The 26,715-nt window shown below is 40.0% G+C and overlaps 1 protein-coding gene across 2 annotated transcripts; it reads right to left on the reverse strand.

Annotated features, from left to right (window-relative positions):
- Window positions 1-458: 458 nt before the first annotated feature.
- Window positions 459-26,325, reverse strand: psme3 (proteasome activator subunit 3). Of its 2 annotated transcripts, none has more exons than XM_078529744.1 (10): window positions 26,201-26,325; window positions 21,059-21,121; window positions 19,707-19,814; window positions 17,828-17,876; window positions 12,317-12,429; window positions 10,253-10,321; window positions 8,891-8,958; window positions 8,600-8,654; window positions 6,389-6,475; window positions 459-3,331 (listed from the first exon to the last, which is right to left on the reverse strand). In XM_078529744.1, exons 1-10 carry the CDS (start codon window positions 26,210-26,212, stop codon window positions 3,251-3,253), a joined length of 705 nt encoding a protein of 234 aa, XP_078385870.1. In that variant the 5' UTR covers window positions 26,213-26,325; the 3' UTR covers window positions 459-3,250. The 2 variants fall into 2 exon arrangements, with proteins under 2 accessions (XP_078385870.1, XP_078385869.1); XM_078529743.1 differs by having other exon boundaries at window positions 1,829-2,813.
- Window positions 26,326-26,715: the final 390 nt, after the last annotated feature.

A 26,715-nucleotide genomic window follows, 5' to 3' on the forward strand; every position in this document is an offset into this window, starting at 1 on the left:
TTAACTTTCAAGAATTCTGAGCAGAAACTATTCTGTGCCAAAGTATTATTGGCAGGGGAATGTCAGGGAATTCTGCCATAAACTTCAATTTAATATACTATATATCTCAAAGGCTATGCTTCATAGTAGAGAACATAATCTACAGTGACGATCAAGGTTTTGGTTTGTAAGCTCACCAGGAATGCACGGGGATAAAAAAAAAAATCCCTTTTGCCATCAGGTTTCTGCTTAACCCCTCACCCCCCACCCACCCCCTCTACTGGCTTAGAAGAGGTGGTCAGGGGTGGGGTTCAAACACAACTACTGAATATTTTGCTTTTAGCCCTTTAGTTTACAGTTCAGTGCCAGTAACTGAATATTTTATTTTCAGTGTTTGATGAATGGCACTGACCCACTACATCTTGGCCATGCTTTGAAGACACACACACATACACCCTCATTGCAAACTGAATCTTCCATTAAGTTTCTGTCCTACTCAAAGAATCGATTTTATTGTGCTTTGCAGGGAAAGAAAAAGCACTGATTAAAACATTGTAAAGAGGTACACGTGGTACTACAGGATTAAGATCAAGCACAGTAACAGCACCATACTGCCACAATAAAGTCACATCTGATTATACCAGTGGAAACTTGTATAGAAGCATGCCAGGTGGTGTCTACAAAATACATTTCTTCAGCTCGGTAAGGACACAGTCATTTCTAACAAAATTAAATTCAACTTGTCAAACTATTCTTTCGGCTTTTAAAAAGACAACTAAAATATTAAGAAGCTGCCAATCCTAATGCACTGAGTTTGTGTACTGTGTGTTGTGCCATAAAGTGATAGCATCCTTCTCACTGTGACATGATAGTATGGAAACTTTGTACTTCTTTACAAGGAAGGGTGGGGTTGGAATCAGATGGGGGCAAATGGCTTGTTCTTGCACACTTCTTGCTCCCCTACCATTTACTAGAGGAAAACAAGGCTTCCTCATTACATCAAATAGAAGCCAAAGCAATCAGCTGTCTGGGGTCTTTTTTTTTGACAATTCCAGGCTGCAGAATTCAGTTAAATATGCTTCACTTAGAGAAATACATCTCCTAAATCGTACTTTATATTCATTTGAATGAGTAATGAAAAAACATGTACTCATTAGTAGAATGAGAGGTGTTTTCTTTAACTCAGTTGGGTACCCACAGTTCAAGTTATTTATTTTTATTTCTGTGGGTTCTACACTAAAAACCTTTTATTTTGCAGACATTCATTCTGAAAATTAAGCATTTTAAGTTAGTCAAATGACTCTGGAGGAGTATTCAGCAGTGACACAGAACATCAGAGACACCTGTTACTCATAAGAGTGACAGAAATCAACATTAGCAGAAGGGCTCCAGGCCCACAGCCAAGCCACAGATTACTGGGTTAACACTTGCAGCTGTAGAACGCATTTGGAAAAAATTGAAAGTATGGACATACTGTTAGTTAAAAACAGGCTCTACTGCAAAGATCTATTCAAGTCTGCAGGGAGGGCCATCGGAAGTGCACTCAGGTCCCTAGGATCCCATGTGGCCTCAATATACAAATCCTTTCAAGATAAATTAGGACAACACTTACATTGTTGAAAACAAAACTAGCTGCAGGAGACAGCTTCCTACTAACCCACTGATCAAGTCTGAAGGAGTCAACCATTTTTTAACAGATGTTAAATAGCACTGTTAAAAGTCAGTGCAGTCCTGGCAGAGATAAACCCCACTTGAAGCTGCTTTTTTTTTTTCAGAAGAGGCCCACATTTCCCCTGGCAAACATCTTCTGCTAATCATGGGCAAGTCACATTATCACCATTTAAAACAATTTTTCTTTGCTGGAGACTTTAATCTAATGATTTCAGCAGAACGTTTATTTAATAACAAAAGGTTTGCGTTTCTTAGCCACCATCATATTTTAGTACTTCAGTTGGTTTTGGTTACCCCGATTTTCAGCAAACATTGGTGCAAAGACGGTGGTAAATGATAAGGAAAGAAAACAAGGCAAGTGAATAAAAGCAAACTAATGAAGAGTTACAAGGACAAATCTTAAATTACAGTTAAAAATGAATTAATCCGTTTTAATTTAATGCCGAATGATTGTATAAACCTAGCAGACTAGCTTGTATGATAACAACATCACCTCAACTTTCATGAAGTCACCACATTTTGTTCTGTAGCTCTCAGCGCAATGCTCCTGTAACTGTGCGCTGTGCAGGGTAATCAGGTTACAGAATACAAAGTTACTGCATACACCATCAGGCAGAGGTCCCAACACATATTATCTAGGAGGAATGTTTTATTAGGTCTTATATAGTTTTGTAGTAGTCATGGTCTGAAAATTGGGCTCACCAGTAAACTTTGATTTTCATTCCTTCCCACGAGTTCTTGACTAATGAGCACAACATTCTCAACCCTTGCAAGATAAGTAGTGAACAGGGACAGTACTTGGCTAAGTGCAGAGATGGAGTTTAAAAATTGCGAGTGACTTCACAAGAAAAGGAAGCAGAAAAAGTTAAACTGGAGAAATTAACGCTCAGTATCCTAATTTAGGGCAATTAGAAAAATCATAGCAATACGTAATTTACGTAGAATTTATAACTTCATTTATCCCCACTATGGAGGTTCACACTAAGCATACAGCACAACTTTTTATTTTAAAAGAACATTTTCAAATACTTCTCTTTAAAAAAAAATGTTCACAGGTGATCAGTGGACAGTCAGTAGGTGTACCGTAAAATATGGTGCAATAGGTGCTCCTTTCTACAATTTGCAGCCTGCAAACATGTGGCTGGTGTTCTCTGGGTATTTTCCTGTATGCAAAAGTTGTACATGACTAACCATTTAGCATTTACAGGATATTTTATACATCATCTTTCACGAACTTTAACTTTTTTTTAAGTGAGGGAAGGACGTGAAAGAAACAGAAAAATACCATGGTAGGAAATAAAACGTGCCTCTAAACAGAATTTTTTGCTAAGATCACTAATACTGTACATTACAAAGAGATTTGTCAAAGAAAAATGTGAAAGAATTCCTGAGGATTAAAAACCTCTATACATCACAAAAATAAAAGATGAATGGAAATCCCTTTTCAGCTATTTCACTATAATGCAACGAACTCTGTGCTTCATTTTTCAATCCATTCTTTCCATCTCAACAAGACCAATCTCACGTAACAAAGCCAAGGCAATCACGGTCTTATATTTGGGGTTACAAATGTCGGATTCCAATTCACGAAGCACACACGTTAGTACAGTGCATCTGTGTTGCTGTTCCTGGGTCGTTTGATTTTCTCAATATTTTTGATGATCATGTCATGTAATGTTACCTGTTTGGGGGAGGGGCAGGGGGTGGAAATGCGATATTTTAAATTTACAATGTTATTTTTTCTTTGATAACAGCGAGAACAGTAAATTAGTATCTTTGCATCTATGGAACCTGGATTCAAATCAAACTAGACTGCTGGGTGAAAGTCTATCACACGTCAAACAACGTAAGCTTGCAGATTTACAACTTGCTGGCTTTGTACAGATATTGGAACACATGTTGGCTGTTTTGATGATGCCAAAAGGACAGCCATTGTGAGAAATTGAACAGTTCACACCAATGTAGCAGGAGTCCGCTTTTGAGTTTTAGAGAAAGGCATATTGTGGTGGCAGAATAGAACAAAGCTGACAACTGACCATAATCTACCTGACCAATGACAACTTATTGCTGACCCTGGTTGCTGGAAAAAGAAAAGCAAGCTCTACTAAGAAGCTGACCTTCTTGAAAAAAAAAAAGCCAGAATGCTTTTAAGAGTTTATTTTGTGCCTCATTGTATAGTCTCAGGTCTCTGTCCAACGTATTTGCTCAGGTGAGCAAGAACAGCTTGGACCAATGATTGCGCTGCTTTTCCTGTTTTGGCATCTGTTGGGTACAGTGCATCAAGGATTCACTCATATGGAGATATTACACTATATCCACTAATTTGATGGTATTGCAATTCTGAGACCCTTAGTGACAAGGAATTCTATTACTCCCATCTAGAAATCTGCATAGCCTAAAAATATGACTTACCGGTGAAGTGCTCTTTTGTTCATTCAAATGAACAAAGCTGCAGGTACTAGAAAGTGCATGTGGCTCACATTTTTGGATACAGGGGCTTCTCGTCGCATTTCCTCTTCAGAGCTATGCACGGAAAGTTGCTTTACATCACTGTTTTGGAGAATAAATCAGCCAAAACTTTACTTAATGGGTCGTTTTATATCTAGGTTTTTTTAAAAAAAACCTGAACAATAGATGACCATATAGTTCTAAAACCCAAGCTGCATCATTCACAGAGTGTGATGTAAGGGAACTTTAGGAGTACAGTTCTGCAGCAAAAAATGTCCCTCGCTCAACCTCCAACTCTGTGCAATTTGACACCAGCAGATTTAATCAGACTCAAAAAACCTCTATGGCACCCATGACGTTTTAGTTTCTCGACAGCCAGCAGAGTGAGACTGCTCTCAAATTGAATGGTACCAACAAATATTCAGTGTGACAGGACAACAAAAGCAAATTATTCACTTTAGGAGCAAGAATTGAAATTATCTGTCTACCTCTTCCCTCACTTTACGTGCTCAATACAATTTCCAAACCAACATATACTGACACGAGTACAAAAGCAAAATGCCGCGGATGCTAGAAATCCCCAGTAGGTTTAGGCAGCAGCTGCAGAGAGAGAAACCGAGTCAATGTTTTAGATCAATGAAGCATCAGAATGTTTCGACAGGACGACAAGAGGTCATCGACCAGAAATGTTAACTTTGTTTCTCACTCCTCAGGTGCTGCTAGACCTGCTGAGTATTTCCAGCATTTCCTATTTTTACTTTGACATAGACAAGCTTGAAATAATATCTTGGAAAGGATCGGTGGAGGGTGGAATTGAGAGAGAGGGAGAAAAACACTCAAAGGGTAGAAATTCCTCTCGGGCAGTGGCACAAAACGCGCAGCTGGTTTGACACCAACCATCTTGTGCCATTGCCCAACATGTAATTCTGCATCTCAAACTTTATAGTTTGGATTTGCTAGGTTTCTTTCCAGCAAGTTGGATATCTGAAATACAGTAAAAGTCAAGTTTAGGAGCCTCTAAATTGAGACTGAGAAATCTCTACAGATAGTTTGTTTGCCCAATCTGGACGTGTGCATATTCCATCCCATTCATTCAAGTCCAGGTAGCTTAAACAAAATTTGGTACATCATGGCTCAGGGTAGTGGAGTAACTAATGGCTCAGGGTAGTGGAGTAGCTTGGAGTTTAACCAATCAAAATCATACAGCACATCACTGTAGAACTGGTAAACTTCCTATTTCTTGCCCAGCCAAGGTCATCTTACTGACTAGGGTAATGGTTTGCATGGTTATGTGAAACTCATTAGGAAGAATCCCAACAGGTTTAACACGAAAAGAATTACTGGGGAAGCAGAGTGATTAGATTAGTCAATTAATGAATGTGTCAATCTCAGGTATTGCATTACAGAATCTAAGAGGGTAAACTGTGTTCTTGGTTCTGAATTTTCATTGGCAGGCATGTGATTTTGAAGCCCTCTTAACCCTAAAGCAACCAGCTTATTTCTCTTGCTATCAGGAGGAGGGTCACTAGTCATGAGGCAATAGGCAGTGATTAAAAAACGTTTTCACTTTGCACTTAAACGCTACCAAGTGCTGCCATGCGTGTATCAGATGGGAGACTTATTTTATACTGTCCTCAACGATGACTTGCCAACAACATGTTTCACCATGTTGGTATGAATTCACGATATCCCATACTAGTCATCCTTGGAACTTCTCAAGTTCAGACTGTAGTGGATTGATCACCATTAGGAATTGGACTGAAACTGCCCATTTCACTTCAGTCTTCAATTAGCAGAGAAGAATATTCATCCAGTCAGTCAATCTGGATTAAATTTGGGCCCAGGTTGTAACACAAAAGGACATCTATATCGTTGGACTTTTAATAACCATATAATTAGTGTTAGCAATGTATTTGAAAAGTTGATAAAGCCAGGTTCCTTATGTAGGTGTTTAGAGTTCTTTAACCAATATCATGATCAAAGTTAACATACATAGGTTTCGGTTTTGAGAGAAAGGAAAAAGCACACTGCACCACAGAGGACTGGAACAATGATATGCACCTGCAATTATCCACAGGGGAAATTCCCCACACTCTACTATGAAAGGAGAGCACCCAGCCCACATCAGGACATGTCCCCAGTGAAGCCCAGGAGAAGTTATTATGCAGCAGAAGTCATTGCCTTTACTGGAGAAACATTTAAAAAAAAAGTGGGCAAAGAAGTGAAAAAAAATACAAGAGATCACTGTCATGATTAGATCATCGTACATCTGTGCTGATTTTATACTTACATATTGATTTCTCAGTTCAGAAACAATTAATCGAAGACTGATATATTCCTTTTCGTCAATTTCAGACACTGTGCGACGGTAATCTTCCTAAAAATCCGAAACAGGTAAATTGTTGGTCCAGCTTCGTTTTCAAACAATGCTGCAAACTGATTAATTCCCTAGTGTCCAGCAGTTAAAGCTACCCACCATTCTCATTCAATTTCAGCAGATTTGACAACAGTGACATTGCAATTGATCTTGGCATTAGTAGACTACAGAAGGAAAGTCAATCACAACCTCCTGATCGTAAAGTGTGCATTGCAGATTTGAAGTGAGGGCAGAATTTGCTCCACAGTGATGTTTCGTCCCTCACCAACACTCACTATTTATGCTCATGAATGGAGCGAAGACTTAGAAGAGGTGTTAGAAGGTATGTGGCAAAGAAGCTAGACCTGGCAGGAATTAATGTTTGAGGGGAGAGGGGAAGCAAAAAGAATCGCCAAATTTCCACAAAACACCTACTGCGCCAGTCCGTGTTGTCCGAGAAATTTAAACGTGTCATTATAGGGAAAAAAAACAGCCTTTAATACCAGAATAATAACATTAAATATATTACTGAGCTGCAAGAATGTGGTGGCATGTGAAATCCTGTTCATCTAGTTAGCAATGAATGTAAATAGGATAAATACCCTATGGCAATGTTTTTGGTGAATTTTGTAGTCCTGGCAGAGATTAATGTTTTATTTTTAAACAAATTCAATTTTGCAGTTAATGCCCATATCAAACACTCTCAAAGCATGGTTTAGATTTGAAATAGTTCAATTTCCATCTGTTCCAACCATGTGATTTAATTTCAACTTCTAAAAACATTGTGGCTGCCTGAAGTCGGACTGCACTGGACCCCTAAACAGTGGAGCAAAGAAGAGATGGTCCTAACTCATTCCACCTCAGCTCTGAATGTCCCCAATCAATTAACCTTGGCTAGATTTGTACCCAGGCTGTGGAGGCAATAAAAGTTTTCAGAAGTAGTGCACGAATTAACTATCTAATTGAGATTTTATAATGAGTTAATTAAGAGATGAAATGAGTGCCAAGTAATTCAGTCATCTCACAAAATGCATTCCTTAATGCATAGCTGTATTTAGCATTTGCGACTAATAGAAATTCTTTAATTCAAAAAAATACACTGTTCCATTGCCTCTCACCACAAGCAAATAAAGCTTCAGGGTACCATTGATCTTTTCTTTTGAAAATTACTTTTTCTTTTCAGGTCACATACCTAGCTCTCCAGGACTTTGAATTCAGTCCTTTGATTTTCAGTTGGTACAGGAAGTTATATTTAAGTTGCATTTAGTGACGTCAAGGTACAGCTTATTACACTGAATTCTAATCATTGCCACCATAGACAATTTGCTTTCTAAATACACGAGTGAAACGGTACTCTCGCCTCTCTCCATTTTTTAAACAACTTACATTTATATATTATCTTTAATGTTATAAAACATCCCAAGGCACTTCAGAGGAAATATAAAACAAAATATATGACACCTAGCCACATATAGAGATATTGAGGAGTGTTTTAAAGGAGGAAAACGAGGCAGAGGTTTAGGGAGAGGTTTCCAAAGCTTAAGGCCAAGGCAGTTGAAAGCACAGCCAGTGGTTGCGAGATTAAAAATCAGAGTGGAGATGGCCGATGTTATCAAGGTGGAAATAGGCAGTCTTAGCAATGCCATGAGTATGCTTGAAAGCTCACCACTACGTCAAATATGACAGGTTGTGAAGTCTGGTTCAGCTTAAGACAATTGCCAGAGAAAGGAATGGAATTGGTGGTGAGGGAGCACAATTAGTAACAGGACCGAAGACTTCAGTCTTCCCAATATTTGATCAGAAAAAAATTTCTCCTCTGACAATTTAGAGACAGCAGGTTGGGATAAGTGGTGGTGAGGAAGAGCTGGGTGCCATCAGCGCATACAGAGATCACTAATAATTTCAGTTGCAATGTTAGGATAAAACGTACCCATATCCCTTATTAGCCATTGTGTGAGAGATCAAAAAATCTTTGAATAAAGCCAAGAAAAAGTGTGATTAACTATGTGTAATTGTGTAGGATTTGGTAATAGGAACCAGCTAATGAGCTAACTTGCTAGGCTTGGAATTCACTGCAGACCTAACATTGTTCATTTTGGTGACATAAACACTTTCACATCAAAATACAGTTTTATTTCCACTTACCACATGGGGATACTTAGCTACTTTGGACACCAATTTTGCTCTTGTAATGTAGTATCTGGAAAGCCACAAATATATAATTTGTTTTAATTTGGGTTTTGTTGGCTTGTAGAGCCAGAAAGCTGAGCATTATTTATTGTATACTAGTTATACTCAATCTATTGCTCTGAAGCCTTAAAAAAAAGTTAAAATCTTAAATAGAGTATATTTAAGTTTGTGTTCTAAAAGGTTCCAACTAAAATGTACTAATGGATAAATCCAGATAATGATTTGTACATTAAAATCTGTACTTACCGGGAGATCTGATCCAAGTATGAAGCAGCTTCACTTTCAACTGTTCGAAGTTCTGCAACAGTCTCTTCCTTTAATTGTACGGAAAGGGGAAACAAAAGATTGAGCAAATTCTGCGAAAACCTTGCAGTCTGATTATAAAGAATTTTTGCCAAATTTGAACCTTTGTTCAGGTTATTTAATATTGCATTAAAGGCATAGTCACCATTAATTTACTTGAAGAAAATCTCCATTTCAAACTGAACTTGAGTCAATATTCTACCCATTGTTCCTTTAAATTCCAATACAATGACAACGGCATTCAAGTTAACGGGCAGCCCGAATGCAGAGTTGGTGAAAAAAGCAGTGCTTTCAATCTCATGTAACACTCCTCTGAAAACATATGTTTAAAAGCCTACATGAAAAATTATATTCTTAAATCCATAGCAGTTTTAGTGAAACGTGGCACATTGGACTTGAGCCATGATCATCATTACACAAGATTGGCATCAAAGAGCAAGAAAAACCTTAAAATGAATGGCAGCCAGACAGGAACAGATCCAGACAACTGCTCGGGTCATGGTGGGTTTGTGTGTCACTTCCTACATTAAAAAACAGCTAAGAAATTTTACAGCTTCTCTAATGCTTCTGGAGGACCACATTCTATTGGAACCTTTACAGTATTAGGTTTTTTTAAAAAAAAAATGTAGTGCAATAAATGAAGTAATGATAAACCAAGGAGACCCAGCCAGTTGTGAATAGCAGAAATGGAACAGTGCTGTTAAAAATGTAATACATGTGCATTTGATCATTTATACTTTATAACGCAATACTCACACACGTGGATAAAGTTATTTGCAAACTCTTCCTTTGCAATTCCAGTTTGCATTTTTTTTTTAAGCATGACAAGACAGGGAATGTTGAGGAAACGACCAAATGACACCTTAAACTACCAGCTTGCCTTTTCATATTTGGCACTTGGTTTGAATGGAGTCCAGGTAGAGATGAAAGTGGCCACACCCCTGCTAGCAGCAAAGTTCCTGTGTGAAACGTGTCTGGACACTCTGGATGCCATCCTTTGCGGAGATGCAATTCCACAGAACAAAGCTATTTGCAATTCAACAATCAGCATGGCAATCTGAGTTACAGCAGCGCAGTACTTAGCTGCAGCTATCACCATGCACCCAGCCACACAGCAAGGGTCGAGAGTGCTTGACGTTGATATGTAGCTGAAGGGGAAAGGCACTCCAATTCCAGCTGACAACTCTCAGCTTGATCCACTGGGGGAGGGGGAAGACCCCAAAATGCAAAATAAATCGCAAATGGAGAGTGTAGAAAAAAATAGGTGTAAAGCTAAAGAAATACTACACATGAAGAAGGTATTACCTGAATAGAAACACCAAAGTTGTTGCCATCTTCTATCCTTGGTATTAATAGCTGAACCCACATTTTAACCTAAGGCATGTTCAAAAAAATGGATATTATACAGCTGCACAACCCACATTTACAGGAAATTAAGATAACACTAAATAACACCATAAATACAGCAAAGATCTTGCATCTGGTGTCATGATTATTTTTTTCTCCCGACGCACAATAATGTCATATGGGAAAAGAGGAAGGAATAGAATGTTCTCTTGGCTTTGCTTACTGAATATTGGCCAATAACTAAGTCTTTGGTTTCTAGAGTTCGAAGTGACTAGGGCATCAGAATTTCTGCAGCCACTTTAATACACTTTGCTCCTTATTATTATTCTAAATATTAATGTTTTTCTTCATGTGCTGCTTTCATCGAGGACACCGTCAGCTACTTAAATATATGCTTCAAGTTGTTTCTGCAGAGTTCAGATTTGTGACATATACATTTACAGCACAGGAGGAGGAGCCCATTCGGCCCATCGTGTCCACACCAGTCAGCAAAGATCTGGTTACACTAATCCTATTTTCTAGCGCTTGGCCCATAGCCCTGGAGGCTATGGCATCGCGAGTGAATATCTAAATACTTCTTAAATGCTACGATTGTTTCTGACTCAACCACCCTTTCAGGCGTCAGATAGTTAAAAACAGTTGATAATCATTTTTTTTTCCCTAAATGGCAATCAACTTTTGTTAAAAGGGGCAGGGTTAGACTGAGACATGGACATGGCGTGGTAATTCCAATTCTTCAGGTGATGCACAAAGGCATGGAGCACTGGACATGGCCACATCTTTGCTTAGGAGAATGTGCATCTCAGGACCCATTCCGCTTAGACATCCCTATTTTAAATACTCCTGAACATCATGTTGTGCAGTCAATGGTATCTTTGCTTGATGTTCTGTAATGTACATTTCATAAAGTACTGTATGGGGGGGTGGGGGAGAACAACAACAACATTCCCCACCCGTTTTAGCATTAGACTGTGGGTGTACCTACACCGCATGGACTGCCACGTTCAAGGAGGCAGCTCACCACCACCTTCTCAAAGGCAACTAGGGATGGGCAATAAATGCTGGCCCAGCCAGTGAAGCCTACATCCTGGGAATGAATAAAAAAACTTCAATCCAAATTGAGTGGACCATCCCTCTGAACTCCAACCTCATACATACTTACCTTTAGCGTTAGGTACTATATTCTCCATCTATATTCCTACAAAGGGCATAGTCCAACAATACTGGGAGGACATTTGGCAATATTTTATTTACCATGGGACTTTTTATTTGTTCCCTCTTATTTTTCTCCTCTCTGTTCCTGCAGTTGTTGATTCCTTACTGGGGTAGAATTCCATGGTCTCAATCATCCTGTAAGTATCTTACCCAAGTGAACAATGTTTTAGGAGATGTACAAAGCTGTTACATCATGGCATTCCTGATGAAGAGCAAAAAGCTACGGGTGAAAATATTTTGAATATTCACTTCAAATTGCCTGAGGCAGGACATTACCAGTAATCTTTTATCACATTTCGTGTGTGTATCAGGATCCGTATTAGTTGTGTGTTAGTGTCACAAGAGGTCAGTTTCCAGATTTATGCCAGAGGGCTGCGACAGAATGGCAGTTTCTTCCACATTATGGCCTCATTTGTAAAGAATAGTCCTGAAACAAGGGCTGGACTACTTCTACAAAATACTTGAAAAATCAGAGGAAGCTCGTGTGGTTCACGCTCAACTAGTTTTTTTCTAGTTCTACAATGTCCTTATATGTGCCACTGAGGAAATAGTAGGAAAGTCTTTTTTTAAACTCTGAATTTCTACAATATCTTTTCTCCACAGACTGACCAGCAAAGGGCATGTCTGGCTGGTGAAATTTCTCAACGTCATGGCAAGTTGGTCCTCATGGGGCTGTGCTCATCGTCATCCAAACTTAAATGTAGAAGTGCAGCACCCTGCCACAACCAAATTCTGGAATAAACAGTTTGCTAACTGTGCAGTGTCCAGCCTGCACTTGAGGTTACAGTCGCAAAATATGTCACGTACCGTATTGCACTTTTCCATCAGTGTCCTGATTTCCGGTTTTATTTTCTCAATCATCTCCACCAGTTGCTGGTTGCTCTTCAGCATTCCATTTGGAATTACGAACACCTTTGTACCTGTAATTGCAAAATTTAACATGACTATCTGATCAAGTAGGGAAAATCAGAGTGCATTCTGCACTTAGAAGAAAAAAAATACTGCAATGCTCTAACTTTGGCAGTAAAGTTGCTAACTCCCAAAAATAAAAACAGATGCTGGAAATAAAGAGAGTGCAAATCAAACAGCGCTTGAGAACAAGACAGGTTAACTTGAGTGTTAGACCTTCACCAGAATAGTCCTTACGTCAAAAACATTAAACAGCTCAACACATGACAGATTTACTAAACGCTTCCAACGTTTTGCACTTTTTAAATCCCGAGAGTTGCAGCAATTAGTTTATCTTCACTGTCTGAATCTCAGAGTATGAATGACTAAGTGCCAACTGTGAGCAACTATGGTTGAATTTACTAATACGGATTTAATTAAGATTATGCATTGAAAGAAAATGGCCAAAATCAATAAAAACACAATTTTCAAGAAAATTACATTATAAATGGGCAGTCAAATAGCACTTTTAAGGATGTAATGTAGATGAACTTTTAATAACACTCCAGATATCTTGCCACCTTTCTCAGTTCTTCCAATTTTTTTCTGTAGTCTTGTGTCCATTAATCACTTTTAAAATTATGTTTTTTGTTTCCTACTCTTCTTGATTTCTCAAAGTAGAGGGTGTCATTGCTAGGAAATGAAACATTTTCTGGTTTCCACCAGAAAATGCTCCCAAGTGAGATGTTCCGAACACTAGGCCCAAAGCAAGGCTTCCTCAAGTCAGTCCAAATACTGTATGTTAACAGAAAAAATACTGTCAACTCTAGAGAATCTTTCATGTCCCAACCTCAATTCTCTTACCGTTTTAGTGAGGGAGATTGTGGATCTATGAAATTATGGACATTCCTGTGGTTTATACTGGCACCACTAGGAACTGGGAAAATCTGATTTTCCTTCAAACCTGGGTCACTCTGTTTGAATCTCTCCACCAAATTTCCACTCCCACCATATCACTGAAATCAAAAGTCACAAACTACCTCCTCCACAATTCTGACCTCAAAGCCCAGTCTCTTTGACCCAAGGTTTTGGTCACTCCTCCTAATGAATGCATGATGAAATATCATCAACCTGAAAAGTTAATGTTGTTTCTCTATCCACGAATGCTCCCTGATCTGGTGAATGTTTACAGAGTCACTAGAGCACAGGAGGTCACCACTCGGCCCATCAAGTCCATGCCGACTCTCTGTAGAACAATCCAATTAGTTCCATTCCCCTACCCTATCCCCATTACCTTGCAAGTTTATTTTCCTCAAGTGCCCATCCAACTTCCTTTTGATCACCTCCCCTGCCACTGCCCTCATTGGCAGTGAATTCAGTTTTCTGTTTGTATTCGGCTTAACATCCATTCTACTACTTGCCCCCTGACTCAATGTTCTGGCCTCATTCGTGAGCCTAATATGCAGTAACTTATTGAAGGTCCTTTGAAAAACCAAATATATTATAACCTACACCATGCCCTAACCTGCTTTTTCTGTCGCTTCCTCAATGAATTTCCAACAAGCTGGTCAAACATCAAACACGATGTTCCCTTTCAAATCAGTCTTCTAACCCCGTGGCTCCATTCTTGAATGCCTCCAATCAGATTTCTGCTGCTGCCACACAGTGAAATAGCCCTCTCAAAGTCACAATTGACATGTTACGTGGCTTTGTCCATGGCAACTACCCCTCCTCAACCTTTTCACTCTGTCCGCAGCCTTTGACATGATTCGACTACGCAATACTCTCTCTGGTCACAGTCTGAGGCTGGACCAGACCATACGCAACCTTAACATCCTATTTAACCCAAAGGTCTAACATTTTCAGTTTTTATTCCAAATATCGTCTTGTTTGCTCAGCACCCATTATTTTTTCTGACATCCTTGAAATACCTTGGAATGCATATTTCTACGTGAATGTAAGTCTGTTGTTTAAAATGACCCAGTCCAACCCTTGGAACTTTCTAATCAAGACAGAATCGCTATTTTTCTGGTCATATGGAATGTCTAATCTCTAATGTTGTACGTATCTGGCTCGCTAGTAAACTGCCCAATTAATCACGAGTACAGAGTCAAATGTCATTGCAAGCAATGGGGATCACAGTTCCTATAATAGATAACTTGGGTCCCGTGTAGATCTAAATACAGAGTGGCAAATTTATAATAATAATGACTCTTTTTTGCTGCAATCCCTCAATTTAATTTTTAGAACATATTTGACACTTGTCTCTTCTAAAAGTAATTCCATAATTTGATCGCACTAGTAGACTTCAAGATCTCCTCACCCACCTTCAGTCTAGTCACCAACTCTTTTCCTCTCCCTGTGGGAGAGGTCAGTGTTACACAAATGGAAAATGCAATAAACCATACAAGTCATGATATGGCTCAAAGAGGGTTAACGCAGAGAATTTGACAATTTCTGTGCGCTAAAATAATTTTTATAAGCAAGCCATACATCTTCAGACAAGGAACTTCAGCAGCTCAGAGCCCCTTACGCAAGTGGCTTTGCTTAATAATTTATGGAGCTGGAAAGCAAACTTCCTTTCCAAAAAGCAATCAGCATACAAATTGCTATATAAACATGTCAAAATGTTTGTACAAAGCAGCTTCACAATTTGGAAGTCTGAACTAACATTAAAACTTGGCCTGACATGAAAACTCCCTTTTCTCTCCCAGCAATTTTTTTGTTTTAAAAGAGGGGAAAGATTGAACATTTTCACACTTTTAAACAGTTAAAACATGCATTCATTGTTTCCCAGACTGGTTCCTGGAAAAATATAATTTTCCTAAACCTCACAGTATATGCTAATTATTTATTGTTTTTGGAAAACACAAGTTATTTCTAATCAGGGCTTTTTTTAAGAAACTGTACGATGATATAATTGGCACAAAATATCCTCGGACTAGAAGGGAGACCATCCCATTTTTTTTTTCATTTCAGACTGTAATTCAGTGACTCAAGGTGAGACACTCAGTTGGCTGGGCATCAGGTGAAAACCACATTTACAAGTCCCACCCCATCTGACTAGCTTGCTGTCAGCCACGATACAGGTTCACACAGACAGAATGGCCAGTTATTAGAGGGCAGCTATCACACATTGAACCGTGTGCAAGTAACTGTCACCACAATTGCTAGAGAAAAGGAGAAAGAAATTCCGTTGACTAGATGTTTAATATTAAACGCACAGCTATCGCAGAACAAATTTTTAAACAAATGGGGCACGATTACAAACAAAAACATTATTCAGACCAGTGTGCTGCCGATAGTGGAATAAATATTGGCACACAGGCCAACATCATTAATAAAAGAATTACACAAACAAATTAAGGTCAGAAACAATGTAATCTTTAAACAGGCCCTTGAGTTACACAAACAAAATATAAATCATGATGTAACAGGAAGCTTCAGGGTGCTGATCTACAGGCTATTTTCCAAGCCTTGTGCTAGAATAGGGAACTCGAAGGCTTGGATGGGATTGTCCCGTGGGCTTTGGAATCCTGACATCGGGACCAAATGGGAGTTCTGAGACGAGTGGAGCAATGTTCCCATAGGTGGCCTCCTAACTGTCCGCCTAAGAGCTGGCGATGCAGCAAGCTGGATCCTCAGACATGGAGAAGCCTTCAGTTGAAAATTTAAAGGAAAATTTCCAAGGGGCCAAGCCCTCTGGCAGAGGCGGTTGGACCACGGGTGCAGCCATTCCTGCAAGCAGGCCCCTCTTTGGGGGATGGAGCCTCTGTCTCTGATGGTCCCCAGGCCTGGAGCTGGCCACTTCTGCATGCGGTTGGGTGTGTAAATTGGCTGCCAGCCTCAGCTTCCCAGGCTGCCCCGACGCGGCTCCCCATTATTTTCCTGGCCCCAGAAAAATTCAGCCCTTCATGTCAGAAAAAGGATTTCTGTTTTATGGGTTTTAACAGCTTCTGGGAGGAAGGAGGATCCTACTGCAGAAGGAAGAGCTACATCTGCACAGAAGAGCTGGCAAAACAGATGAACAGGGAAATGAAAGTCATTTAAACTGAGGAGTCAGGAGAAATAAAGGCAACCAGGAAGAGCAAGCAGGAAAGGTAGAAATAGATGAAGATAATATGACAAATTGAAAAGAGTTTACTGAAAGGGATACCACATAGGAAGAATAAAGGATGTAAAGGAGAAAAATCAGACCAACTAGTTATAAGTAGAGGAAAGAACAAGATATAGGAATGGTGCTAGTGTCGACAAAGAGTAATGTTAATTATACATTATAAAAGATAAAGTACATGTATAATAATGCCCAAGGTGTGGCAAGTAAAAGGGGAATTAGAAACAATTATGCCATATCAAGATATGAACTTAATATCGCTTAGAGAAACTTGGCTGCAATCTAAGTGGGAGTGGAAAATTAAGGTTATTATATTTTTAGGAAAGACAGAATATATAACAAAGCAGGAATGGCAATATTGATGGAGGAGGGAATACATGCTAGAGAGAGGATTGACGTACACGATTAAAATGGTTCAGAGTCAATAATTGTAAAAATAAAAGGGATCGTTAAAATACCTCTAATCGAAGGAGAGAAATAGAAGCAATCTATAGATCAGGGAGGCAAGTAGGAACAACAGTTATTCTAGGATATTTTAATTGCCCACTTAACTGATTGAGACGAAGAGAAATAAATGGAAGAAATAAAAGGAAAATATTACATACCCCTCATACCTGTTGGCCTGCCTATAAGGGAGGAAAGGAGCTAAACGTGGGTGAGAATCTTTGCTGCAGTGACTATAATATGGTAAGGTTTAAGATGCAAAAAGAAACGCAGAATCCTGTAGGGCTAAGGCAATCGTACAATTCTACTGATCAAGCTGGGATGACTGTTACACTCAACAAACAAACTAAGATACAATTTATTTTTACACACTGGGCTTATGGGCTAAAATATCCCTACTTTAATCCCCTTTGGTGTTCTTGACCTGCATAAGCTATCACTTTAAACCTCTAAAGTAGAAAGCATTAAACATAGGTCAAGTCGGGGTGCAACTCCACATTATACATAATCCTGCTGACAGTAATGCTCTCACACATACATACAATTATTCCTTTACTTCAGAATAGCTAAACAAACATTTTGAAAAATAACTGAATTATAATCTTATTCTTAAGAATGAAATAAATTGTCAATAGAATTTTGTCAGAACTGATTACTATATATTCCAGGATAAGGGAAGATGGAAAGAAGTTTTGAGGAACGCCCTTATAAAGAGATTTTTTTGTGCTTTACTTTCTCTTGTCAATATGAGCAGGAAATTGCTCTCTAACTTCTGTATTTTGCAACATTTGGTTTCTCAAATTTCAACCATTCACAGTTGGGACAACAAATCATTGACCAAAAAAATCCAATTATGTGCAGGTTTCTTTTACCTGGGCAATTACTTTCACCATCCTCCAGTTTTCTCTTCTTAATGTTGCGCTGAAATTAAAAAAAAAGTAATTAAAATCTAATTCCAAGATCCGTGAAGGAACAAAATGGAAAGTGTAACTAGGGAATAAAAGAGTTAGCAAAGCCATGGGGCCCTAATGCAAAGGTCAAGTTCTAAAAATACAAGGAAACAAAAAGTGAAGAGTGGAGAGGTAACAGTTAAATATAACTGAGATGAGCAAGAGGCAGATTGTAAATTGAAAGCAAAAGAATTGTCCTATTTCTGTTTTTTTTAATTTTCTGTATACATTCTATATCCCATTAATGCTCTTTGGTTTTTTTTCCATTAGTTCCTTGGCATTCCTCTACTCACTGTTGCATTTTTTCCATCCTATTCCTCTGGGTGGGTGAGAGTGTGGCAACAGGAAGGAATACTGAGTCAGCTGAGCCAAGTGGGACAACCTCCTCAAACTAAGGCGGCACATTCATCTTGGTTTATAGAGTAAATAATACCACTGGGGAAAAGTTACATAGCGTACCTCTGGGTAAAGCAAAAAATCTAAAGGACTAAGTTTTAAGGAATGAAGCAAGAAGGTTTGTGATCGCACCAAGAGCTTTTGGTTCAAACCCAATCAACTGACGAGATGAAGAGTCTTCTTGCTTTGGTAGTCAAGTAAAATTATTCTGCAGGGTCTAAAACCTAGCTTCCATTTGTCATAAAACCAATTCGCAAAACTGCCAGTAATTCATGCACAAATGGGCAATATCACTCAGAAGAGCAGAAAGGGTGACTGGTGTGTGAAACAAGACAAGGTAGCAGGAGGAGCTGAAGTTGACACTCAGGCATTTGTTGAAGCAGCTGATGGGAAGCTTTAATCCACACTATACCTGACCAGGGAATGTTCTTGTGCCAAAATTGGAAAAAGCACTCTCAGCTCACCTGCTGACCAAAAAAGTTTTTTTTAAAAAAAAGGTGAAGATGGACCACTTGAGAAGTAACAGAGATTGTTTTATTTATTCGTGTTTCTCTTAATGCATTGCTTCAGTCCCATCAGTGTAGTAAAACATTCTGAGAACAGCAGCGATTGCTAAAAGTATATAAAAAAAAAAGACAGCTCTGGAGGGATCCCTAAAAATCAACACAACATCAGGTCAAATAACACAAGAGATTGTTACAAAATTGTTACCAATGCCAAGGATATTAATAAAAGTGTGTTAAGCGCAGTACGCCTAATATTGGATTTAGTTTGTAAGCAGATAATGTTAAACATACAGGAGAATTCCTGTGCATTATACAGTGTTATGTTGCTGATGCAATCTTAAAAATAAAACCCATATCCCAAAAAAAGTTGCATTGCATTAGTGCTCAAGCATTAATTGTGCACTTCACAAGGAATTCTATAATGATTGCTGAAACCGCTAATATAGAGGGGGAAATCATGAGAAAGCTACCTTTCCATTTAAACAGCTGTGCACATCTCAGTACAAAGAGGCCGTCTCATTGCAAACACATGCACAGTATTTAAATGTCAACTTGCTCACTGCAATAGGGGGTCAACGTTTACAGCTTAGAGAATCAGAACTTGACAGAGATATACATAATGATACAACCGTCCAAGCTGAAAGATTTGTTACCTCATTGCTCGTGGACTCTTAAGCTGCCATACATGTTCAAGCTGTAAATCTGAACAACTATTTTAAAACAAAATACCAGCACTGGAAAGGAGCCAGGGTTCAGGTCTACCTTCACAAAATATCAGAGAAGTTAAAAGTTGATTAATTTTGCCAGCTTTCAGGGTTAATTGCTCATCTCTTCCGTTCACATGAGACAATTATTGTCAAAGAGAGATCTCACATATCATCTCCTTCTGAAATACTCACAGCACTATCCAAACCATCATGGCTGTTGGTTAGCATTATAGGTTCTGGCACAGGTAAGTTGAGGTCTGAATGAATAGTAGCCAAATCCGAAATATTCAAGAGGGGTTCCTAGAAAGAATATATCTACAGTTAGATCATTTATGAAGAAACCTTACTTTGACCATACAATGGGCAGAATTTTGCCCTTGGTGGGCGTGCGGGCCCCACCGGCTCGGCGGCGGGCGGACAGCTGACCCCGACCACCGAAACGGGGCCCGCCGCCATTTTGAGTGGGCGGGCCAATTAAGGCCCGCCCAGCGGCCTGCCCAATGGGAAGCGCTATACGCTTCCTGTGCGGGGAGTGGGGGAGGGATTCCCCAACTGTCAAAGAGCGCACTGCTCCCTGAGACTAAGTGCTGTCTCAGGGAGATCACTGACAGTCCAAAAAACTTTAAAATTAGAAAAATTTAAAAATGTCACGAGATGGGACATGTTAATAAATATCACAAAATGTATTAAAGTTTTTAAAAACGGACATGAAACCTCATCCTGCCAGTGGATGAGGTTTCATGTGTTATCAGAAGCCTGCTGGGGCTCCTGGCCTGCCCGCCAGCCTTAAGGTTGGACGGGCAGGTCTTTAGCAATCTTAACGAGCCTGTCAATGGCCTTAATTGGCCATTGACAGGTCGGCGGGCCGACAGCTGATTTCGTTGTCCGCCCGCCTTCCTGAAAAATTAAAGGGACCATGATGACGTCAGGGGTTCCTCCCAACATCATTTTCCCGTCGGGGAGCGGGCCTCGCCCCCAAATCGCTGACGGGAAAATTCAGGCCAATATGTCATGAAGCCAGTCAGTGTGGACATGGCAATACTGCATGTTCTGTGATATGGGAAGCCTATTAATTTCCATTTGTATTGGCTACCAACAATGAGATACTTTCAAGGCAAAAAGTCAAAAGGTTCGACTTTCACATCACTCTACAAATTAAGGTGCTCATTATAATACTGTACATAGAAAGGAGCTCCAATACTTCTCTTTCAACACTTTCATGGGTCGATTACACTGTTTAATTCAAGTTATTGCACAATTATTTGTTGCACAAAATAATGAAAAGGTAATTACAAAACTAATCGAAAATACAAGAGCTGTACGGAGGAACTTAAACACACATTTGTCATTTAGAGATGGCAGTTATTGTAGCTCCACACAAAGCAATAAATTCCCAGCAGAGGGGTTAGGTTAGAGATTCAGTTCTACAATATTGTAGCTCTATGCCTTATCCACATTCCTTTTGAGTGTTACACACGGAGTTTGGTGAATTTATCCTAAAATCAATAACTTATTCACATCCGCTAAACGTCGGAGAGTCTTACCTTCAGAAAACCATCTAGTTCCAATAACTTCTTTGGAAAGAAACTTGCAACTAAGTCTTCTGCCTAAAGTGCAAGATAAAGATGTAAATCAGAAAAAAACCCCCACATGGAATTGGCTTTGTTTCCAACAAAAACAGTACTACATGCTGGATAACTAATGCACCATAAGACACAAACGACATGGCGATTTTATTGGTTTATTATATTTTTTATGAATCATACATTCCCAGGTATAAAAGTAACAGGCTAACATAGAAAAGACTTGCATTTATACAGTAGTTCCTCCCTTAAAACTGTAGTTCAGTTGCTGAAAAGTGAAACTTTAAGCGAGACAATTTAAGTGAATCAGATTTTCTCATTACAACCATTGTGCAAGCTGTAATTAGGTTATGTAGGATCTTTCCTGCCAGGGAAAAAAAATTATACCTTGTAACTTGAAATACTGTACATTCCTAAATTCCTATATTTGCAAATAAAATAACCTTTACAATATAATAAACTTAAAAACGTAAAAGAAATACGCTAACTCTCACTGCCTCTCCCACAGGCCGGCTCTCACCCTCTCACCGTTTCTGTCCAACTTTTCCGCTCGCCGCTTCCTCTCCCGAGCCCTCGCTCTGAGCAAAGGCTCAGGAGAGGGGTGACGAGAGGGATGAAGCGAGTGAGGGCATGAGAGGAGCTATGAGTGGAAGGGCTGGGTAGGGAAGCAGCAAGTGGGAGGGTCAGGGCAGAAAGCGACTAGTGGGAGAGTGTCTTGGCAAAGGGAGTGTGTCTTTGGGAGTGGGGAAAGGCCACTGCAAAATGGCGCTGATTGGGTCATGCAAGCTCTGTTGTTGCTGGCACGAAACAACACTAAAGCAAAAAAATGCTGACGTTAAGCTCGCACACTGGCCTTATTAGCGAAATGTGCTGAACTGGGCAATTTAAAATGGGGATTTGTTGTATAATACTTTTCACAACGACCAACTGCCAATTAAGGCAAGTACTTTTTGAAATGTAGTCAATATAGGAAACGTGGCAGCTAATTTGTGTGCAGCAAGTTCCCACAAACAGCGATGTGATAATGACCAGATAATCTGTTTTGTGATATTGATTGGGGGATAAATACTGACCAGGGGACACCGAGGATAACTCCCCTGCTCTTCTTCAAAATAGTGCCACGGACGCACTTAGACTGTTAGCATTCAAAAGCGTTAAGCATTAAAAACTGAGACCACTTAATTTCAAATACACTTCCACATAACTAGGCCGTTTTGTTTAACCTGTAGAAATGATGTCGAGTTGCTCAAGTGTCGCCAGACAGAACATAAAACAAATAGTCGTTTGGTAGTGCAGAACTTGAGTATTGCTGAAAAAAACATCTTGTCAAAGCTCTTCATCTTGCATTCATCAGGGCTATCACAGGAATACCAATGTCATGCAAAGCAACAACTTTATACTGAAATGAACTCCCTTTCCTTGACGTACTACTTAAGAAATCTGCCAGGTATTCTCTGCCACGGTCTACCGCAAGCCTACCATTACTGGTCAATACAGGTGTGTTAGGATTCTTACAGTTCCATGCGCTATAAAACTGGCCTCATTGGCAACCGTGTTAATAGGGCCCCAGCTATTTGCTCATCACGCAAGCCTAATGCTGAAATAGGGCGCATCAAAGATATCCTATGGGATAGTGGCTACCCTGATCAAAACATTTCGCAATGTATATCAGGTCTAAGGCCATCACTTTAGGCCCTGAAAAGCACCCAGTCTACCTCACCTTCTATCTCAAAAATTTGAGCAACAGGCGAAGCTAGCCTTTTCACGTTGCTACTATGTAGTAGCAACACGAGTGGTATTCCCCATTAACAGGATGCTGCCGTCAAGCCAAAGATGTTCTGCCTATCACACAAATAAGTAATGTGGTACATGTATTTCAGTGTCAGTGGGATGCTAGGTATGTAGGTTGTACATCCCAAAGACTGGCAGATCGTATTAAAGAGCATGTCCCCTCCGCTTGCTGTTCGCAACGGGCAAGGTACAGACTGTACCCAACCAGCCCGTGCTTGCAAAACTCAAAACACAGTGTCCAACATTAGATGCCGCAATTGGACAATATTTACTAAACAATCCTCAGTGTGCTAAAAATTACATTGACAAACAATTTAAGGTTGTCAGTTGGGCTCGCACTATGGCACATTTGTGTGTACTGGACGCTACATATACTAATATACAGGGCCCTGTTCTTTGCAGACAGAAAGAACATGTACACAACATTGCGCCCATTTCAGATAAACAAAATAAGTGACGGCCATTCATTGACTCATTCCTCAGGGCAATGCCTTGACCAGAGTCAAGCTATCTGGTTTATATTTCAAAATGTTTGGCAGTTAACTGTCAGTCACAATTAACTGGTGCATTCTCCATGCCACCACCTCTACCAATCAGAGTCCACTTGCCAACCAATCGGCACTCTCTCTTCTCACACAGCATTAAGTTGTTGCTTCCCCTGACATTGGTATTCTTGCGATTGTCCTGATGATTGCAAGACAAAAAGCTCCGACAAAATGTCTTTTTTCAGCAATACTCAGAACATAAAACATTAAGGCAAGTGCACTAGGGCACCACATATTATTACGATCCTGTTAGGTACTGTTGATGTTTAAAGGGAAATCCGAACACTCTGTAATTAACTGAGAGCTATGCCACAAGATTTTGCATTTTTAAACAAAACCAAACTTTATTGCGTGTAAGAATTAGACAAAGCAAGCACTATTAACTTAACACTATGGTTTATTATTACTTATGCTATGAACTCAATTCCACCTTTTGCTTCCCACCCAATAATTCCCTTATACATTACAATCTTGAAGGCTCATTTACTTCTTTAGGGACCAACCCACAAGATATGCCACAGCCTGCCGGAATTCACTTTAATTCTCCTCAGTGTTCCAGCTATTCTCAGGGGTAAGATTTTATAGGGATCTTCCATTAGCTATTTAGCTAAGTGACCCCCCAACTTTTATTTAATATCTCACGACTGTGGATGCCTCAGCTGCTCGTTCTGGTTGCTGACAGATACCCAACTGTGTTCTTCCAGCTTCCAAGCTAACTCTGCTTACTGCCACAAGGCTTTCTGAGGACCACTGTAGATTTCCTCCTCTAGCTGTAAACTAGGCAAATATTCCCCTCTCAAAATCCAAACTGAGCTTGAGCTCCATCCACATCCTGCATAGTGGACAATAAAGTTATTACTGCTTAAAAGTGGAGGCCTGACTAACAATCATCTCCTGTTGGCTCACTTAATCCAATGAGATGCAGTCTACATAAAAACAAGACAGCAACTGCCTGCATTTTGAGCAAACACCCATATTATTTAAACAAAAGAACCTTCTACCCCCACAGCCCATCTCTATGACAACGTGACATGATTTCAAACAGAAATGTAAACAAATTATTTCACCCGCGACAACTCTGATTCTGTAACCCATATGAATAATTTATATTTCTAATGGATGTAACTGCCCTCTCTACAGACTCCTTGGGTCTATGAAGAAACCCTCATGTTTACAACGCTGCTTTCAGCTTTTTAATTGAAGTAAGTGGAAAACTTCTGGCTCCATTGCAAGCTCAGATAGAAGACCCCCAAGGTTTTGCAGTTCTACCACTGACCTTAAAAGGTAACTTGTTTATCATCTTACAAGTGTTAATAAACCTAGTTTTCTTTGAGTTGTCATTCACATGAGGTGCATACTTATTTCCTAACCAAATGTTTTCAATTATCTCACATGTAACACTTTAACCTCCAGGTTAAAAGTCACATTCCTAAAACTAAAAGTTATATTCTAAAACATATGAATTCGTGATTTTCACAAGAATATTAAAAGAAAATTACTATGTATAATAGAGCAACATTACAAATAATATAATATTGTCATTGCAAATATTAATTATCCCCACCATACCCAATTGCGGAAAGTGCTATGGTTGGGAAGAAAACTTTACCTCCAGCACCTAGATGTTAGCAGAGATGCAAGAGAAGAACCTCCTCCTTACAAGGGCTCCAAGGATTAAACATGTTTGGTCAGCTTTGTATTTAGGGACAAGGCTGTGAAGTCTCTATTTTGATCCCTAATCATCTTAGATCATATGCCATCATGTGGCTAGGCTGGCATCAAGCCTAGCACTACAACACTGCTGTTTTGAACTGGTCAAAAGGTAACTTAAACAATCTTTGGTCAAATCACTCATTAACTTTCTTTCGTCCACTGGGAGGTACCCAGCATTCAGTTAGCGCTTCTCCATAAATGCATTGCCAACATCAGGAACTAAGTTGGTGGCTAGTGTGGGAGAAGAAATCAAATCTGTATGCTGCATTGCTGAAGCCCCATAGGGCTACAGAATCAGGCATCTTCCAAATAAGACTCAAGGTCAGCACTATGATCCTCATTCCCTTCTCACAAAACAGTGCGCGGGACAGGATGTGACCACCTGCCCAATTGCACAACCGCCCTACCCCACAACCGCCCTACCCCACAACCGCCCTACCCCACAACCGCCCTACCCCACAACCGCCCTACCCCACAACCGCCCTACCCCACAACCGCCCTACCCCACAACCGCCCTACCCCACAACCGCCCTACCCCACAACCGCCCTACCCCACAACCGCCCTACCCCACAACCGCCCTACCCCACAACCGCCCTACCCCACAACCGCCCTACCCCACAACCGCCCTACCCCACAACCGCCCTACCCCACAACCGCCCTACCCCACAACCGCCCTACCCCACAACCGCCCTACCCCACAACCGCCCTACCCCACAACCGCCCTACCCCACAACCGCCCTACCCCACAACCGCCCTACCCCACAACCGCCCTACCCCACTCCTGTCAAAAACTGACCCACAATCCCAACAGCAATAACATAATGGAATGAAACTCAAATTGAGTTTATGTATAAAAATCAGAGAGCAAGTCAATCAATTGGTATGCTCATGTTTCTAGTTGGAAGTTTAAGGCAGGGGCCTGGGAGCTGATTGTCTCCTGGGAGCAAATAATGAATGACACAGGTTAGATGCAAAGCCAGAGGGAAAACAATCAAGGGATATTTCATCTACAATTTTTGTTTTCAACATTTTGTAAACTAAATTGCTACTTACTTCAGCAGTCATTCGCTCCCTGAAAGCATCCACCTAAAGAGAGAAATAAAACAAGTTATTTCATGGCTAGTGTAATTTGAAAAATATGCCACAATATTACAAGGACTTTCAAACAGGGATTCCTGGATCCTATGTGCAAAGATCTGATTTCTAAGAATCTTTCATCAGATTTCAGTTGAAGGAACATAGCAACAGGACCGTTTAGTCTCTAGAGCCTGTTCTGCCACTCAGTGAGATCATGACTGCTCTGTGGCCTAACTCCATATGCCCACCTTTTCCCCACATCCCTTCGGTCAACAGAAATACCTCAATCTCAGATTTAAAATGAACAACTAATCAATTGCTATTTGCAAAGAGAGTTCCAAACTTCTATCCACATTTACATATATAAAGGTTCCCTAAATTCACTCCTCAGAGGCCTGGCTCTTTGACAACGCCCCTTAGTCCCAGACTCTCCAGAGGAAACGGGTTCTCTCTATCTATCCCATTGATTCCTCTTAATATCTCAATCTTTG

This window comes from Cetorhinus maximus, chromosome 25, assembly GCF_964194155.1.
Source record: "Cetorhinus maximus chromosome 25, sCetMax3.hap1.1, whole genome shotgun sequence".
Lineage (NCBI taxonomy): Eukaryota > Metazoa > Chordata > Chondrichthyes > Lamniformes > Cetorhinidae > Cetorhinus > Cetorhinus maximus.

Bases quoted from the DNA above. Each gene is read 5' to 3' on its own strand.
- psme3 (XM_078529743.1), bottom strand. The intron at 10,322-12,316 runs GTACGTGACATA...AACATGCCTTAG, and splicing joins TGATGGAAAAGTGCAATACG to GTTAAAATGTGGGTTCAGCT. The intron at 2,814-6,388 runs GTAAGTATAAAA...TTTTGCATACAG, and splicing joins CTGAACTGAGAAATCAATAT to GAAAATACCCAGAGAACACC.